The sequence below is a fragment of the Lepisosteus platostomus genome, chromosome 14, assembly GCF_059453375.1.
Source record: "Lepisosteus platostomus isolate fLepPlt1 chromosome 14, fLepPlt1.hap1, whole genome shotgun sequence".
Taxonomy (NCBI): domain Eukaryota; kingdom Metazoa; phylum Chordata; class Actinopteri; order Semionotiformes; family Lepisosteidae; genus Lepisosteus; species Lepisosteus platostomus.
In genome coordinates, this window is record NC_142624.1 from 8,831,276 (window position 1) to 8,850,663 (window position 19,388).

Consider the following 19,388-nt stretch of genomic DNA (forward strand, 5'->3'; position numbering starts at 1 on the left):
TTCTGAGTTTCATTTGATAAAAAAAGCAAACAAAGACACACTTCTCATTCAATAAAGAGCTTTTTCAGTTAGCTGGTTCCTGTGCTGGCTCCAAAACAGTAGCAACAAGAAAAAAGGGGAATGCAGTCCTCTGTTCATTGGCCTTTGTTTTAGTGTTACAATTCATTAACAGTATGCTTTACACATTGGAATAGTGAATAAGACAACAAGAAACCTGAAAGCTCATATTTTAGGCTTACTCTGACCATCATCATATAATGAAACATATACAAAATACTAATTTAAAGACTGAAGCATCAATATGAAAAAGTCCTAGATAGTAAAAGAAAAGTACTTTGCACTGGAGGGAAAAATAAAATACATTATGCTGTATATTTCAAGCACTAAAACAAAAGAATTCCACTGGTCACATTTAATAATGGAAAACTTTGAAACGCTGAAAGGGAAATGATTAATGTATTAAATATATAATTTAATAATATTAAATAATATGGGATAATTAAACTGACAACATTCTTCAAGCTGAAGAAAAGACAACATTCTATAATAAATAGTACAGTATTATGGTGCTGCAGAAGATAAACAATTCTCCATGATAGAATGATATTGTACCCTTTATACTTTAATAAATTCAGAGATGATATCTATAGGCCATAAATTAAACTCATCCAAATGTTACTCAGGACAGGGGTGATATTTATTGTAGCTCACATTCATACAAAGGGGATCTAAATTAAACCAAGTACTTACAGCCCAAGGTAATTTCTGTTACATGTGAGGTTACACTACTTAGACCTAAGGTCCCACTTTGCTATCTGCATTGAAACAGACTGTGAGAGATAATAAATATGAGTTTAGAAGAGATCTTCCTCAACTGTCTTGATAAAAGAGCTTTTTGAACAAGATAGAGTGTATTTTCATTTTAGAAAGCTTTCAGTTAAGTTCTTCATAAAAGATTAATAGTCAAATTGCATATAGTAGGAATTCAAGTTAATGTGTGTCTGTGGGTTGAGAATTGGTTAATAGACAGAGAAACAGAGAATATAGACAAGAGGTGTATGCTCAAACTGTGCTAAATTTGAGGTAATGTAATTTGTGAAGTATCAATAGGATGTGTATTTTGATGGTACACCTTCTAATTTACATTGAATATTCTGTTATGGTTAAAAAAACAGTGTTTTATTTCATACATCATTTACATCTGAAAAATGTGGGAAAGCTAGAAAAAAGCCTAAATGTTAGGATATACAGTATAGAAGTCTTAGAGTTACAGTACTGTATGCAATTTTGACCTACTTATAACAACAGATATTTACTCTGGAATTAGTACTGTATACAGAAGAGCCATTAGACACAATACATTCTAGGGTTTACAAGATTATTGTGCTCTTAAAGAGTAAAAAAGAAACATTTACATTATCAAATAGCAAAAACCAACCCACAAGACACGGGTAGGAACAATGGAGAAGAAATCCCTTTTATTCTTTGAAAAAAATGATTGTGGGATTCTGGAAATAAAAACTACCAGAAACTGCTGGATGTAGCGGCACAGTGTTTAATTCCACTAAGAATTAAATTTTAAGAAAATATTTTAAATAATCTTTGCCTCAGACTGAGAATAACCCTAGCACAGCTTAGCTCCTCCATGTAGTGCCTTAGGAATGCATTGGACATAGATATTGCTGATAAGTAGCATGTCCTGACTCTTAGCACATCTCAGGATATTGCAAATTGTGTTCAATTCTATCTCCACTGATAAAGTGTTCAGTACTCAATACCACATTGTCTGCCTCCTCTAGGTGGCTCATCTGAAACAGAACTCTAGCTGAAGGTCAATCATCCAAAGATAACTAACCAGTCAAGTATCTGCTAGGTGGACGAGGATATTATACCTGATAATATCACAACCAATCAGTTGTTATTAGACTTTAAGAGGTATGGTAAGGCCATAAATTTCGATCACTTTTACTGACAAAAGTACATCACAGCAACTACCATTGTCTGAGTCAGGAAGTCAGGAAATTCAACTCTAGTTCAAGATGAATGGTCAAAAGAACAAATTGCTACATAAACCAGAATTCTGCTGAATATTTTCTCTGTGAATGAATGAATTGCTTTCCTCTCCACTCGACTAGACCCGAGTCAGAACTTGTGCACATACTGTAGAAATGCCGGACACAACATTAATGCGGAATTCCTTCAATATAAGCTGTCTTCATCACAATGGCAAAGACCCATTTCTCTTTGCATTTCTATGCAGCACAGGACATTCATTGCATCAGAACCAGATGAAGGAGATTGGTCACTGCCATAGAGAAACCAGCCCAGCTGTGTCTCTCGAAATGGTTTTCAAACCCACTCACAGAAATGCTTGACCACCATGCTCAGATGAGAAAATGTCAATGTTCACATTCAAAAAAATTAAACTATTATTCCCAACACATTTGCTGAAGTTTCACAACAGTAACTTAATATTATTGTTTAATGAATCCTTTGAATCTGTATTCTGATATTGACTTTTATTTTGTCAGACTTTTTATTTTAATTCCAAGTAGCCATAAAAGCACTCAACCAATTCATTTTTCCAATTTCGAATTATTCCAGTACATTCAACCACCACATCACTATAGATGAGATCCTCAGCTCAATTACGTAGTAGCAATCAAATGAGGTAGATGGACCAAACATCCTTCTTTAAATATTACTTATATTCTTTATCATGGTTTTTAGACACTCATTTTAGTATAGTCATTTCTGTTCCCATGAAACATTAGTTTGATCACTTTCATATTTACCAATTGAGATTTAATTATAATTTCCCCATGCACAAGTCCTTTATTTCTTAGTTTTATAGTAATACATCAGACTTGGACTTCACATATTCCACTCACTTCTGACAGTGCTATGCAATATTCTGCTTTCCGTAAGCCTTTTAAACTAATACATGTAAGTGTACTTGGTACATGCTATGCAGATGTTAATTTTATTTACTGAAGCTAGTTACAAGGCAAAAGTAAATTAGCTACACATAGCTGGGTCAATTGACAGCATACCGCTTTATCAGCAGAATATGTGGTCTTGCAAAACCTGATCACTGTAAAATTTCATTTGTTTATTCATTCCCAACAGTATAGCTGGTTGAGCAAAACAAATAACGCATGAAGAAACAAGGATATTATTCAGATATAAATATAGGACTTGTTGACCTAAAGGGCACAAGCATAAGCATTCTGCTCCTTCCACACATTCATGGGAATGAAAAGAAACCTCCAAACACCTGTTGCATCTTCTCCATAGGAGAATCATATTTATACTTTATCTAGTAAAACACGGCAAAATGACTCTTAACAGCAACTAAAGTAGAAAAGGCTTGGTAAGTGATGCTTTGCAAACGTTTTCATTGCGCCTGTTCCATTTTCATGTCTAATTTTGAAACTGCAATGCTATTTCTACATTTTGGGGTTATAAATAATTGGCATTTATGAGCATATTTCAAACCACAATGGAAGTACAAAGTACACAGCAACACAACATCACAAAATAGACAACATTTCCAGGTATTCCTGGCATCATATTGTCATCATTATCAGCAATACAGAATAAAGCAACAAAACTTCCCTATTACATTGTAAACAAGCATGCTTGTGAATACTTCTCTTTTAATCTGAAAGAAATATTGTTCTTAATTGTAAAATCATATATTATGCACATCTTTACCTAGGATATAAATATAATTATGATGAAAAGGATAACTTAAATCATGAAGATTTTTTTCTGTTTTTTATCAAGCACTGGTGTTACCCTATCATTGCATTCTCTTTCATCTTTTGGTTTTTATGGGCAAAAATGGTAGGAATGGCACCTGATTTGGGAACACATTTTGAACAAATATTTGAAATTATATTTTATATTGCAAGCTGTCAGGCTTCATAATCATGTAAACTCCAAAACAGAAAAAATTTCAATAAACATGTCCTATCCCAGATCGACAATATTTGAAAACCAATCTGTTTCTGTTGCAATAAAGCACATGCTTCAGGCTAAGCGAAGTTTGCTACTGTGTTAATATATATAATGTTAAGAAAATGACACATACATCGAGACATGTTTTTTAAATATTTTATGTAGTCTGCTCATTTGAATGAGTGCAGTTGAATTTGATTCAAATAAGTAATTCAATACTTAGAGACATTTTTTCCAACAAATATTATTTACTTGTTAGTTCTGCATGCAGATCACATTAAAACATTTCTATGGTGAAATGCCTGATTCACAACCTGTACTTTTCACTTGTATATCGTGCTGACTCTTGTCAAGAGTTTGATGGGAAGAACATCAGTACCCATGTTTATTAGCCATTTCTTGGCTAGTTGAATATCCCTTAGAAAATGAAACAGTTTGACTTTCTGCCGATCAGAACCTCTGTTTGGTGTGTGACCACTATGTTCTGCACAGCCAAATGCTCGACAGTGAGGCATTATATCATAGAGGTTTAAATCACAGTATATACTGAGCTGAGAAAGCCAAAAAAGATTAATGTTATTTGGAGAGCAAGTTTCCAATGATCAGGGACTAGTGAGCAGGAAGGGCTGCTTTACATCACAATTTGTGTGAACTTTTGCTCTCGCCCATGGTAAGACCAGCGGTTTGCAACAACATGGTGATCATACAGTACTTCAAAAACCTGAATTCTCATACTGGTGACTTCTTATCAGCTTCTAACGTTTTGTGAACCCCATACAGCATATAAGATTGGTTTTCTGCTCTGCCACAGGCTGGGATATTTCTGACTAATACACATTTTCTCCCATCTCCGCCATTGAACTCCGTAGCTCTCAAATTGTTTTTAGCTTTACAGCCTTTGCCTTTGTAATAGGAGCCAGTCCAGGTTCCCGTGAAACGTAGTTCAGGACCTCATACAGACAGACTAATCCGGAAGTAAGTGGAGAAGGACGTCAGGGGAGGAGACTAAGTGGATCAGGATGGGTTGACAGACAGGGGGGAGTGACTACGGTGAACTGGTGCTCGGGGGGCGTGGCAATGGCGAAGTTCAGGCAGTCCAAAAGGGGGAATCCAGGATGCAGTCCAAATTCCAAAACCAGGGGATCCAACCAAGACAAAACAAACACAGTTAAAATCCGGAACGGCATCTAGAACATGGACAGAGAATAAAACAAAGGTAACGAGGCCAGGCGCTCCGAGCCCCGGACTCAGGCGATCAGGACGGCGTGATGAAGCCTATGCCCTCTGGTTTTCCTGGACCCACTGGTAGGCGGGCTTCTGGGTGCCCATATCTCAATGCTGAGCCAGGAATAGTGAGAGCACCAGGCTAAAATAGTGAAACAAAACAGGAAGCAGGTGTATATAATCAACTAAAATATGAAAGGGCTGGAGCACCCTTAAGAGGAGGGATTACAATCGTGACAGCAGTAATCAGCCATATCAGTGCCATAATCATAACCAATTTCCTCTTTGCCCGGCTGCTTGGAGTCCGATTTAGGTTATGTCATGGCATTGTAACAATGCTTGTATAAAATGTAGAATGCCAGTGTGCCCTGTTCATAATTCTTACTTTTTCATTTAAATTTAGCACCGAGGGATGAGGATTGAAAAAATTAATAATTCTCTAGTTCACAAAGAAAACAAAAGAGTACCTGAGCTTAGAAGCTGTCGGTGTGGTTCTGGGACAAACCATGTAGCAGCCATGTGAGTACCTAATATAGTGGTTACAATTAGGATAGCTGGTATAATGAGTTACATTATTATTGCATTGGCATTCAGGGAGGAAAACAAGAGGGACTCATTCCATGTCTTCTTGTGTGTCACAGTAGTAAAACAATCTTCCTTTTCTTGAAGATTTAGTGGACTTTGCTCAGAGAAATATTAAAAGAATTAAATATTTTTGTACCCTTTTCCTGATCTGTGTTGTCATGTCTGATTTTCTTTGAAAGCTCCTTACACTTCATACAGTAGATGAGTCTTTGCTTGAAATTTACTACCTGACCAAGGAATGTCACCTGGGAACATGGGACATGTCACATTTGGGGACTGGAAAAAGACTTAACCAACAGATATGTTCTGACACAGACTGTTGGGCTCAAAATCTGTATTTAATCTGTGTGTTGCACTCTTCTCCAAGAGTATCACTGTTACTTGTCCGCTCGTTGGGAGAAAGAGGTAACAGTGTTTTTTTCTTTGCTCCAGCTGACTGATAACCTAAGTAAAGATCTCTAATTAGACATATAAAGACCATTGTGTTCACCAACAACAATGGCTGAAGTATTCCATCTCAAAAGTTTAGTTGCTGACCCATCCCTACCTTTTCGCTCACAGACTTAGAGCATCGGGACATGGACAGTGGCCTCATGCTCATAGTGGGCCAAAGACTGAGGTACCAATTCCCTACCTCAGTCACCAGGCTGTGTTGACTAGCAGCTGCCAGTGCATTTGCCTCCAGCCTGGCCAACACTGCCTTCACACACCAGTGGCAGTACTAAAGGTCCTGCCACCACTTCATGCATACTCCACGTTAAACTCACCACCAAAGGCTAGCAGCTGGATAGACCCTGCACCAAACTTTACTTCACTTATAAAGTTGGATCCTTCAGGCCTTACACCTGCTCTCCCGTCTTCACATGCTGCCAGAGTGTCAGCAGCTAGATAGACCCTGTGCCAGGCTTGACGTACAGAGCTGGGTCCCTCTGGTCACGCAACTGCTTTCTGGTCCTCACTCACTACTGTCATTACCTCAACATACTTTCATATATTTGGGCATACCAGACAGCCAAGAGACCTTGCTGTCAGACAGTCCTTTTGCATAGGAAGGCCTCCAGAACCTTAAGCTGTCATTATATCTTGTGGTTAACTCTTAAATTGCTCCATTCAGGGGAACTGCAGCCTCAGCCTTATGTCTTCTGGCACACAATTCACACTAATGCAGCTGCCAGCGTGCTGCTGGATGCATGTCTACGGTGCTTACACAGAGCCTTCACACAAATTATTTTGTCTTCAGGAGCCATCACAGCCACACACCCAGCAATTCTTTCTCACGCACACAATCCTGCCTCTCCATAGCTGAGGGGCAGCCAGTCTGTTGACTCACTAACAACACATGCCAGCACCTCAAGAGCCCATGGCTGGGCAGACCCACTGCTATGCCCCCACAGGTGCTGGGTGAAAACCCTAACAAGCATGGCCTCATAGCATATCTCTCTCTTTATTCCTTCTCTGTCCTGCACTGAAGACAGACTGCTATCTCTCTGTCGCAGATGAGCAGAACACCATATAGTTAATGTCACTCACAACTGTAGCTCACCAAATTACCAGCTACCAACATTTTAACTTCAACATTATGTAAGATTTCACCAAGTGTTTGGTCCTGCCTATGTTCTAATTTGGCTTCACTTTAAAAATAATGTAACATACAGTAGTTACATAATGCATATAACATTTAATCAGGTTGTACTATTTTTCATGTTTACTTTAAATGTGAAAAAAATTGCATTAAAGAAACTACAAATCAAAGAGTTTTTACCAGATTTGCACATCCTTATACATCCTAGGGTTAGTGTAATGGTTGACCCATATTAAAATGTACCTTCTATTGAAAATCACTGCTTTAGTTTAATGTAATGCATACCTTTTTACAGTGTTTACCTAACAAATAGATATATTAACTGGATTTTTAAAAATACCATCACTGTTCCACTTTCTATTTTGTAGTCTGGAAACGATCATGACCCCTGTCTGGCCAAGTTTTCAGATGAAAAAGACTTGTTCATTATCATGCTGTACCATCCATTTCCTTTGAAACTGGGCATTGTTTTGGAAAGTGCAAGACAGCAGACCTTTTTTTTTGCAAATTAAACCAAAAGTTACAACACAAAAAATAAAATAGTCTTTTATGTTTCAGGATCACACTAATTCTAATAAGATACAGCAAACAATGCATAGATTATGAGAATAACAATATTGTTTTTTTAAAGCTTTTCCCTTAATATCCAGGAAATTGTGAAGCGATAACTAGATTTTAATAATTAATCTCAGAAAATGATTTGTGGCACAAATATTTAATTTGCGATCCGGTTATGACTATTGTACACTGATTGGGTAGAACAATTACTATAGTTCTTATCCCACAAGATTGTGCTGTGTGCAATTTAATTTCTATGTAGAGAAATTACTGTGCAAAATGGTAGCAGATGGAGTCTCTGATTATAGATTAATTTCCAATACAGACAGTTTTTGGCGATAGATCACTAGCAGAGCAGAAGCTATATATAAAACAATTATACTCTGGGTAATAGTACCAATTACAATTTGGTTTAATTTCCCTTCTGAAAAATGTGACGCACATTTAAAAATCTGAATTATCAAAACAATATAATCTAAAAAAAAAAGAGTTCTACAAATACCTCCTAATTAGGTGCTTTGTAAATAGTTGGTCAAAACAACAAAATACAGAGCAAAGTAATAAAGTGCTTGATCGTTTTATAACTTCTTACCAGCAAAGCAACCAGAAGAAAATAATATCAAAACTGTATAATAACATTGAAGATATGAAACAAGATTCAGCAGAATATATTCAAAAACAATTTCTCTTACTAATATAGTAAACCTAGACATACCATTTGAATTCTCTGTTATTTATTTGGATAATTTTATTTTTGACTACATGGAATTAGTGGATATATAGATATATATGCTAGGAATTATTTTAGCTGCTAGGAAACTATCACAAGAAAACAGTTTACTAAACAACCCCCAATGGCGGAACAGCTGATCAATCTTGTAAAAGAGATTTATAATTAATAATAATAATTGCTTACACTTACAGTATATAGTGCTTTTATGGACACTCCACTCAAAGCGCTTTACAGGTAATGAGGACTCCCTTCCACCACCACCAATGTGCAGCATCCACCTGGATGATGCGATGGCAGCCATAGTGCGCCAGAACGCTCACCACACACCAGCTATCAGTGGGGAGGAGAGCAGAATAATGAAGCCAATTCATAGATGGGGATTATTAGGAGGCATGATTGGTAAGGGCCCATGGGAAATTTGGCCAGGATGCAGGGATTACACCCCAACTCTTTTCGAGAAACGCCCTGGGATTTTTAATGACCACAGAGAGTCAGGACCTCAGTTTTACGTCTCATCTGAAGGATGGATTTATACTATGGAAAAGATCACCTTTTCTCTTAGGTTATAGGCAGAAAGGTTTAGCAAATACTGACAAGCCTAGGTTTGTGGCCCCATTGAGACCAGGTTTAGTTCTTTGAAAGAGGATGAAACTGTGTTTTGTCTAGATTGTTGCTTATTTGTTGTATTTTTGTGGATTGTATTTCTAGATGTAACCTCCCATCCATGCTGGCATAATGTGAATAGTTAATTATATATATTTAAAATGATATAATTAAAAAGGAAAGATGAAAGTTGTAAATTATTTTACTTTGTACTGTATATGTTATTTTTGTAACTTCTTTCATCGTTAAATAAAAAGTTAAAAAATAATTTCTATTTAACGGCTGGATGTTTGCCTATTACGCCTTCCGGCATGTACGGGCAGCAAAATCCTGTTGCAGTTTCTGTAACATTAGTTTTTTACAGGACAGGGTTGTTAGGCTTGTGCCCAACTTCCAATATGGAGGACCTGGCACCCATTGTGGGACAAGAACCCACTACCTTGAGATTATGAATTTTATACTCTACCAACAGAGCTAGTTGGGGGCCTCAACTTTCTATGTTAAATAGTTAATAATTTGCCATGCACATTTTTTGCAGTAAGAAAAATGTTGTTCTGTCATTCCTCATCAATAATTGGCCTATTGTCACATGTGGTATACTGTATCATAGTGGGAGAAAGTGATTGCTAAAGGCTTTGGCATAATTCTAAGAGAAAAGGTCCTCAGCAAAACCTAGCATACAGTATCTCAGCTGTTGATCAGTTGCTTAATTAGCCTACAATTGCACACATCTACTTAGATAAAACAAGGATTAGGGCTAAGATGTACTTCTGGGACACCTATCTTATCCACGCTTTCAGTAAATTTATAATGAGGAAATGCTTATCTATTTACAGAATGTAAGAACAGGGAGATGTCAGAGACCAGGGTTAATGAAGAAGAATGAGTAATATCATATTCATCCCATGCACATATACTGTAGAACATAACTAAAGGTTCCATTTAACAATCAAGGGAACAAATTAGAAGGGGGTTAGTAAGTATGAAATATCAAAACACATACAGTACTATGGTTGCAAGTACTGTACATATACTTTATTTTGTTGCTATAAAATCCACCATAAATTCTGAAAAAGCAAATTGGAAATAAATGGGAAAATGGAAGTCAAAGTAAACAAAGATCCATGCAAAAAATATTAAATTAAGACATATCTGAGGGCACATGACAGAAACAAGTTTGCATTAAATATTATGCTGCAATTTTTCAGTCATTTACACATTGTGTGCAACATCCATCATTTATTTATACACTGAAGTTTAGCCTGCTCCACCATGTCTCACTTGAATGTGAAGATCACCTGTTACTATTGGCATGATTGAAGACTGCTTGTGTGTAAAAGTTGCCTAGAGATTGAAATGTTATGTTTCAGGAATCAACTGAAACGATGGAAGTCCAGGAAGAACAGACAATGTCCTGGAAAGCTGAAGGTGATCACAACAGTCCAGGACCTTGCCATACATCTGCATAATAATTGTAGCTGCAGCATAAAAAATTCCAGGAACAAATAACTTGTGCATTAGCAGAATAACTGTAGCTTGCGAAGAAGCTATACATCAAGTAGAGCTAATGTGCAGGGGTAATGTTGATAGTCAAGAGAAAATTGCCATCATTTGTGACTTTGATAACATCAATGGTTGTGGAACAAGAAGTAATAATAATAATAATAATAATTGCTTACACTTATATAGCGCTTTTCTGGACACTCCACTCAAAGCACTTTACAGATAATGGGGACTTCCGCCGGAACGCTCACCACACACCAGCTATCAGTGGGGAGGAGAGCAGAATAATGAAGCCAATTCATAGATGGGAATTATTAGGAGGCCATGATTGGTAAGGGCCAATGGGAAATTTGGCCAGGACACCAGGGTTACACCACTACTCTTTTCGAGAAACACCCTGGGATTTTTAATGACCACAGAGACCTCGGTTTTACGTCTCATCCAAAGGACAGCACCTGTTTACAGTATAATGTCCCCATCACTATACTGGGGCATTAGGGCCCACATAGACCACAAGGTGAGCGCCCCCTGCTGGCCCCACTAACACCTCTTCCAGCAGCAAACTTAGTTTTTCCCAGGAGGTCTCACATCCAGGTACTGACCAGGCTTACACCTGCTTAGCTTCAGTGGGTTGCTAGTTGTGAGTTGCAGAGTGGCTGCTGGCAGAAGTGGAGAAGTGATGGTGGTGTTAACAGGTAACTACATGTTTCTGCTTGAAGAACCAGATGGAACCAGAAGATAATGTGTAGATACTGTACCTAATGGCTAATGTTAAGCTACTGTAACTGTTGTTCACCAAGGTGGCATTACATCTGGATGAGAACACCATAAACTTCAGGTGTTTGTTAGGCTTATTCTTTCAAACCCAATTACAATTATGTATGAACATATGCATATACAGTACCTGTTTCATACTATTTATTTGCAATTAAAATGTAATACTCTTTAAGAGCTGATAGTAATTGAAATGCATTTGAAGCTTATATACAGTACACTGTATATGATAATATTTTCATATTAAATAATCATTATATATTTACTGTAAGATACACAAAGTAGGTTCAATATAGGAGGTTCAAGATTACTGAAATTTCCTTCTTGAAAATAATCTGTTCAAGTTGTTCCTGATTAAATACGTTATATTAACATCACAAGGCATTAATTAACCAGACAATGAGTTCAGTACTGTGCCTTATAAAACAGAAAGGAAGAAACAAAAACCCTTTAATGATAACTACAATGCAAAAGATCAAACTGGTAAATTTTTGTCACTGTCCCATGGCAGAATAAAGGGTGATTGTTTCAGATGAGCCACATGATTCAAAATGAGGTAAAAGGGCTACAGTTGCTGTGGCAACTCTCCACGCCCAGTGTATAAAAAGACACTACTTCTGTTTTGGAATTTAGTTTCTTAAACTTTTCAAATCATCTACAAGGAGGTAAGTGATTTTTTGTCTAAGATTGTTTTTTGCGGATGGTTTACTTAAAAAATAAAAAGTAACAAAGTCATGCTGAAAATAAGTTGAAAGGCAACTTTTCTTCCTAATTTGTCTCACACGTTCTTTAATTTTACTTTTTACTTTAGCTTTTAGATTTATATAGATAGGTTTCTATGTTTACCTTAATTAGTTTCATTAAATATAACGATACTACATTCAGGAAGCTTCTATTCTGTAGGACTTGTTTTGTAGATATTTATCACCTGTTGTTAGAAGACAAAGAACAAGTAAAAAAAGTATACCTTCAAAATTAAATGTGCTTTAAGCAACTTTAACAAATATTTTACGTAAAAGATTGGGATTTCAAGTAATAATTCTCTTTAATGCTATTTATCTTTAAAATCTTACTATTCTGGATTTTGGATAGATTTGAAAAATATTTCATATCATATGACAATGTTAAATATGCTTTACATTATACTGTATATAAATATATGAACCAAGCAAACAAAACAGTATACTTTATATATTATTTCACACATGATATACCCCCTTCCCTGTTCTGGTGTATTTCTATTACTTTTTTGTTATTCTTGTGTATCTTGTGGTCTGCAGTGATTTCACTACTGTATGTACTGCAATCTTAGTCATTTTTTTTAATATAAATTCACACCGGTATGCTGCAAACAGTTGAATTTCCTCAAGTTTCTAATTCAGAAAAGAAAGCCTGCCTTGTTGAACAGCTAGGAAGTCAAACTTAAAAGGATAAATGCATTCATAACTATATGTGCAATCTTTTTTAAAGATAAGAAATGCCATCATTTCCAGACAGTTAATGATTGACATATCACTTAATGGACAATGATTCTAAGTGAGTTTGTTTCTTTTGATCTATAGGGATAGCTAAAGGATATTGTTTAGTTCAGTTCTTGCAATACATACTAGAACATGACCTTCTCAATTGAACAGTATTCAACGTTACATGACCTTTTCAACAGTATGGGCATTTCTTTCTATACTGAAAAACTCAGGTAGATACCAACATACAATAATTCTGAGTTTCAGCGAGAGATGGCTAAAATATCAGTTCAATAGATTAAAATTAAGTAAAATGTAAAAGAAATTCACAGAATATTTTTTTTATATTTTCGAGAGCCACAACAAGGAATCTCTACAAAAAATTTAAATAATTTAATCACGATCGAAAAATCATGAGTAGATTTTTAAGAATTAGGATCAGAAGTAGAAGTAAAAGAAAGTTATACTCACATACAGTGTAAAATGAACTTCCAAGAGCTCACATTTAGATGATATTTCAGAGAGAAAAAAGTTCTTCTGAAATCCATCAGCACCAAGGTCCAGTATGCTCATGTATTCAATATAGTCAACAGATTGTTTAATTGTGTGCATAACTCACATCTTTGTCAACAATTTAAATCTAAATTTGCATGGACATGTACTGTAGAACAGCATTTCTGTTAATTTAAGACCTTAAGACACTGTAATCCCATTATTGTATGTGTTTTGGAGTAAAACTATTTTTTTTGTTTCATTTCAGATTTAGGCCCTGCTTTAAATATGACTGATTTAGAAAATTCTCTGGCAACCATTATTGATGTATTTCACAAGTATTCAGAAAAAGAAGGCGATAAGCATAAACTGAAGAAAAGTGAACTGAAAGAACTGATCAACAATGAACTATCAAATTATGTGGGGGTGAGAATAATTGTTTTCACATTTTTATTAAGTGTTTTTGCAAAAGCCATATTCATAAAAAGTTTTCTTGAAAAACAATCTGTTTGCCTGGACAGTAAAATATAGAAATACACCATTTAATTGAAATACTTTTTCTTTTATTTTCTAGTAATGAAAAATTTTCAGTATTTCAGTTTTCAGCCTATTTAAAAACGTTTTGTGGAAACTGATATTATTATATGATGTGGAAAAACACATTGTGTAATTATATCCTGAGGATTATTGCTTTATTTTATAACTAGGAAATATAAAATGAAATGTTGCATCATTACAATTTAGTTTTTAAGTGAAAATAATTCTTATATTATTGCAGCACAGTGTAAACTACTGTATCTCACCTATACCATAGGCTATTTTATCCTGTACATTCTTTTAAAGGAAATCATGGAACAATAACTTACAGGCATTAAAATGAGAAAGGTTTTAATGCTAACAATGAATACAAGCCATGGGTAAATAATCTACATTATTTACTGTATATATAAGCTACAAGAAATACAGTATTACAATGTATAATGAAAATAAAATTAACATGTAATCCTTTAAAGAGTGTGAAATACCTTTACAATGATTGAATTTGTAACACACCCAAGTTTTCTTTTTAATTAATTAGGTTAAAGCAGTCATCAAGACAAAGGGTTGAAATTAGATCAAGATCATAATGTTGATATAGCATTCCTCTTTATTATTTCAGCAAATCAAAGACCAGGCCACGATGGACAGTTTAATAGAGAGTCTGGACACAGATGGCGATTCTGAGTGTGACTTCCAGGAATTCATGACCTTCATCACCATGGTGACCATCTGTTGCCATGAGTTCTTTGAGCACCAAGAAGACGAGTAGGCACCAGTACTTGCACAAATCTAAGTTAACAAAAGTGAAGCAGAATATATAACAATTTACTTCTCCTAACCTTTATGGGTTTGAGGAGTTTCTAATAAGATTTAATTACAGACAATTTTGGCATGTGTGGTACAATGAATTTATGCTTTTACCCTTTTATACAGTATTTACTGAAGTACCTCAGTCACCTAGAAGATGTTTACTCAGCCCTAAGTTGAAGCATATCTACCCCATACCAATGTGTAAGAAAATGTCATTTTATTAGCAATAATCAGTGTTTGGTTGAAATATTCCACTCTTATATTAAGTTTGAGATCAGCAGTGTGAGGTCAAAAAGAAATTTACAATCCCATTTGAATGCATAGCTTCCCATATTTCTGTGTCTTTCTCTGTTATTTGTACAATAAATTATGCTCCAAATTTTCTTTGCCCTACATCATAGTATATTTTTCTTTAATGAAGTGGCAATCACAGTACCAGTGCTACCTGAAATTATTGCAAGACATGGAAAATTCTTAAAATCATCACATTGTATCTAACAATACCACACACAAAGCATTCACATTACATAATTCAGTCATAATCTTTTCTTAATTACAATCTAGGAGTTGATGTAAGGGCAGTTGCCTGTTATGTTGCAATGTTATAATGCATGGGAACTCTTGGAAGGTATACTTTGATGCTATGAAAGGTTGCTGCTATGTATCATGACTGTTAATAAAATGTTCTGTACAAATATCCTCATGGTATTAAATGCATCTCTGTCTTCATTGTAATTATAAACACATAATAAAAAAACCTTTGTTGCAAAAAAATACATCATCATGTTCAGCAATCTAAAATCCAGTTTTCCAAGATAATCTACAATGTAACTGTAACAAACAGTTCTTTCTGACCCTATGCAGACGACACGATCCAGGGAAAAGTGAGGAAACACCAGGAAAAAGATCATGCAGGAATACGGGGTGAAAAGGGGGGGGGGGGGCATGTCCATAGTGCGCAGGTGTCCAGGGGAGTGAGTATGGGGAAAACAATCCAAAAGTAATCCAGAGGGTAATCCAAAAACACAAGAATAAGTCCATGGCCATGTGATCCATCCAACAAGGGAATAAAAAACATGAACCGGGTCGGAACTGGCGGAAGGGGAACGGGAACGGGAACAGGAACAGAGATTAAAACCTTAACGGGACCAGGCGCTTCCAGGTCCCGGACTCGCACAATATGGAGATCAGATACAGAGCCCGGATGAACGTTAGCACCTGGCTTTTAAGGTGGACTGGGAACAGGGGACAGGTGCACATAATCAAGTCTGAAGTGAAAGGGCCGGAGCACCCTTGAGGAGGAGGGACTATAATCGTGACAGCAACCCACAAAATTAATGACAACGTCAATTGATTATCTTTAATTAGCAAGATATCACTTGGAAAAATGCATTTGAATGAATCTTAGGGCTACATTTGCAAAAGAAAGCATTAATTTTCATTTCCGTTCTAGTTTCTGTTTAGTAATGGAAAAAATAGAAAAAAACACTTTAGCATGTAGCATGTCCACACAACCAGATATTAGGCTTGCTACCACTGGGATGAACATCAATTCCATAATGCACTTAAAAAGTGCTCCATGCTTAAACTAATTAAAACATTCTAATCTCCAAAACATTTAGAAAATTTCCAGTATTGCCTTACATTGTTGTATCATGTCTTTTTGTCGCCTTTTTCTTGTCTACAGTAGTGTGTTATACACTACTAATTCAATTTTATTAATTAGGATATTATATTATAGGATATTATTTCCATAGAGCTTTATTTCCTATAATAATTTCCATTACCTTATAAAATTATAATGCTTAGAATCTTACTATGACATAAGTTATACAACATCAGCTAATATGATAGTTTTAAAGAATGGAACATCTGCAAAATTGAGTTAACATTAGCATTTGTCCTATGGGTAAACTTTTAACATCTATAACAGTTCATTGAAAACTAAGCATTGCTTTATAACTATAACTGAAAAAATAAAAATAATATGTCTGAAGAACTTTAGAGCAGAAGTATGCTAAGTAATGCAGTATTAATTTTAAATGTTTTTGGTGTTTGCTGATCAAGATGATAAACTGCATTCTAAAGGGTTATAAGTTTTCCCTCATCTACAAATATTTTGAAAAAATTGTCTTGACAAATCATTCAAACTATGAACACTGTATGGTATTTCTGTGGAGAGACCATGGCACTGTAAGGTGAGGACCAGCTAGTCCTGGGAGTCATAGGTCATATCACTCTCCTCACTCCAGTGCTTGCCAGTCCGTTTTTTCCTGTTTCTCTCTGCCATGACAATGGCTGCCACCACAGTGACAACAACTGTGAAGGTGATGATCAAGACTGTCACTGTCTCCCCAAAACACAGCTCATTTTCCACATCTACAATCTTGTGGCCTTCAAGTTCATGTGGCTCTTTACAGGTCAGGTATTCATAGTCATCCAAGATCAGTCTTTGTGTGTTCTGAAGTTTCCGAAAGACCCGCTGGAGGTCACAGTCACAGTGCCAGTGGTTTCCAGCTAGCAAGATATGGGTTTCATAATTGTGAATGCTTACAAAGGTCTTAAATTTGATGCTCTGTAGTTGGTTTTGAACCAAGTTCAGCAATGTTAAGCTACTCAAGGGCATGAAAACATCAAGATCCGTATTATTGATCTGGTTTCCTTCAAGGTTAAGAACCTCCAGTGACTTCAACATAGAGAAAATGTTATTATTTAGGGTTGCCAGCCTATTCTCATTCAGGTGCAGTTGCCTGAGATAGGTCATGTGCCTGAAGGCTCTGATCTCGATGTAACTGATGTTGTTGCAGCTCAAGTTGAGTTTCTGCAAGTTGTCCAGGTGCTGGAAGCTCTTGCTGTTCAGAGCCCTCAGCTGATTCTCTGACAGAAGTAGCTCTCCAAGGGACTGCAAGCCAATGGAAAATCCGTTGCTAAGAGAGGAGATCTTGTTGCGGCTCAGATCCAGTCTCCGGAGATTCTCAAGGCACGAGAAGGCACCATCTTCTATGACCCTGATGTCGTTGTCATTAATTAGCAGCACCTTTAACCTCCATAAGAAACTCAAAGCTCCCACAGGAATGACTGTCAGATTGTTCCAGGATAAATCAAAGTGTTCTGTGTCCAAGGAGAGGTTGCCAGGTATATAGGTGAAAGCTGCTTTTGAGCAGTTAACACATTTCAAGACTTCTTGACAATCACATCCCTTTTCACACTGTGGCACAAAAGTTGAACTTCCAAACCAAAGATGGAAGAGAAACCAAATGTAAAAGGCCCTCATCTTTCCTTTGTTGTAACCTTTGTGAAAAAATTTAGAAAAACATTTTATGTTATGTGTATCTTATTTCAAAATATATGGTAATATGATTTATGATCATGAGCCCAAATGTTTATTACAAAACGTAATGAGAAAAAACAGGAATTAAACATTACTGTGAATAACTAATATATTTTTTCAAAATAGTTAACATTATACATTATATATTTAAAATAGTTTTTGATCTGTCTGAATTAATAATATATTTGATTCATTAATGGTTTCCCAAACTCAGTATAAAAATATGAAATCAGATAATGCACGTTATAATTCCAAACTTTGAAAAGAAAATAGTAAAATTGCTGTAAAAATACTGCTAAGTCACTTTTGATTGTGCTGTTTGTGTATTAAAGGGATACTGATGAGGTAAAATCAAGTACAGGTAGATATATATTAGTAGACTACAATACTGGAAATTAAAAGTTTTGAACACTAACTGATCATTAACTTTAACGTTATTTTACACAACAGTATTTAGAGTACAAGTTTAGAGTAAACTAGTAGTTCTAGTACTAGTTTAGAGTAAACACTTTAAAATTGCAGTATCCCCATAACTCTTATATTTATTTATTTTAGATCTCTATAAATCTTATAACACTATACTAAAGGAAAAAAATGTTTCCAGCTGCTAATAACATCCGACCAAACATCAGATATTTTAAAAGATCTCCTATCAAAAAATCTAATACTAAAACAACAGTGTATTTGTCACCCAGCTGAGCAGAGGGTAAAGCTCTGCTTATATAAATTATTCAGACATTGAGGTTTTTCAAAGCAATCTTTTGCCACCATTTTAAACACCCAAAGCACAAATTGCATTTTGACCATTTTTACTGCAAATAAAAAATCTGTTTGTTGAGAAAGAAAGAAAACATTTCACTGTAATTGTTTTAAGCACAGAAGAAAACCATGTCTTACCTGTAAATTTGGGGAAAACCAATAGTTTCTCCAGCACTATCTTTCAACACAGACATGTGTGTGTGTGATGGAAAGAGGAGAGCTTTTACGGAGATTAAGAGAGGTGTGCTATTGTACCTTGGGTACTGTACCTGTTGAAATGTGAGAGAATAGGAGAGGATGAATGTATTAATAATTCACACAGAGGGAGGCAGGAAGATCTGCCAACCATCTGTCCCAGCTTTGAATCTTTATAGCACCAAGGTAAAGTACTGTACTGTATGTGTGAGAGGGTGAAGGTTTAACCTTCCTGATCTGTAAATACTGTAACAACACAGGCTATTGATTACA

General features: G+C 35.8%; 2 protein-coding genes across 2 annotated transcripts; one reads left to right on the forward strand and one right to left on the reverse strand.

The window, feature by feature from the left end:
* Window positions 1–12,049: 12,049 nt before the first annotated feature.
* On the forward strand, window positions 12,050–15,527 carry s100b (S100 calcium binding protein, beta (neural)). Its single transcript, XM_088606893.1, has 3 exons — window positions 12,050–12,190; window positions 13,749–13,906; window positions 14,640–15,527. The coding sequence occupies exons 2-3, from the start codon at window positions 13,769–13,771 to the stop codon at window positions 14,787–14,789; spliced, it is 288 nt and encodes a 95-aa protein (XP_088463019.1). The 5' UTR covers window positions 12,050–12,190; window positions 13,749–13,768; the 3' UTR covers window positions 14,790–15,527.
* LOC148648860 (uncharacterized) lies at window positions 15,182–19,180 on the reverse strand. The gene is made up of 2 exons (XM_088606892.1): window positions 19,059–19,180; window positions 15,182–18,121 (listed from the first exon to the last, which is right to left on the reverse strand). Exon 2 carries the CDS (start codon window positions 18,102–18,104, stop codon window positions 17,040–17,042), a length of 1,065 nt encoding a protein of 354 aa, XP_088463018.1. The 5' UTR covers window positions 18,105–18,121; window positions 19,059–19,180; the 3' UTR covers window positions 15,182–17,039.
* Between the last annotated feature and the right edge of the window lie 208 nt (window positions 19,181–19,388).

Coding starts and splice junctions, on each gene's coding strand:
- s100b (XM_088606893.1), top strand. CDS start 13,769: ATGACTGATTTAGAAAATTCTCTGGCAACCATTATTGATGTATTTCAC. Junction 13,907..14,639: donor AACTATCAAATTATGTGGGG/GTGAGAATAATT, acceptor TTATTATTTCAG/CAAATCAAAGACCAGGCCAC.
- LOC148648860 (XM_088606892.1), bottom strand. CDS start 18,104: ATGAGGGCCTTTTACATTTGGTTTCTCTTCCATCTTTGGTTTGGAAGT.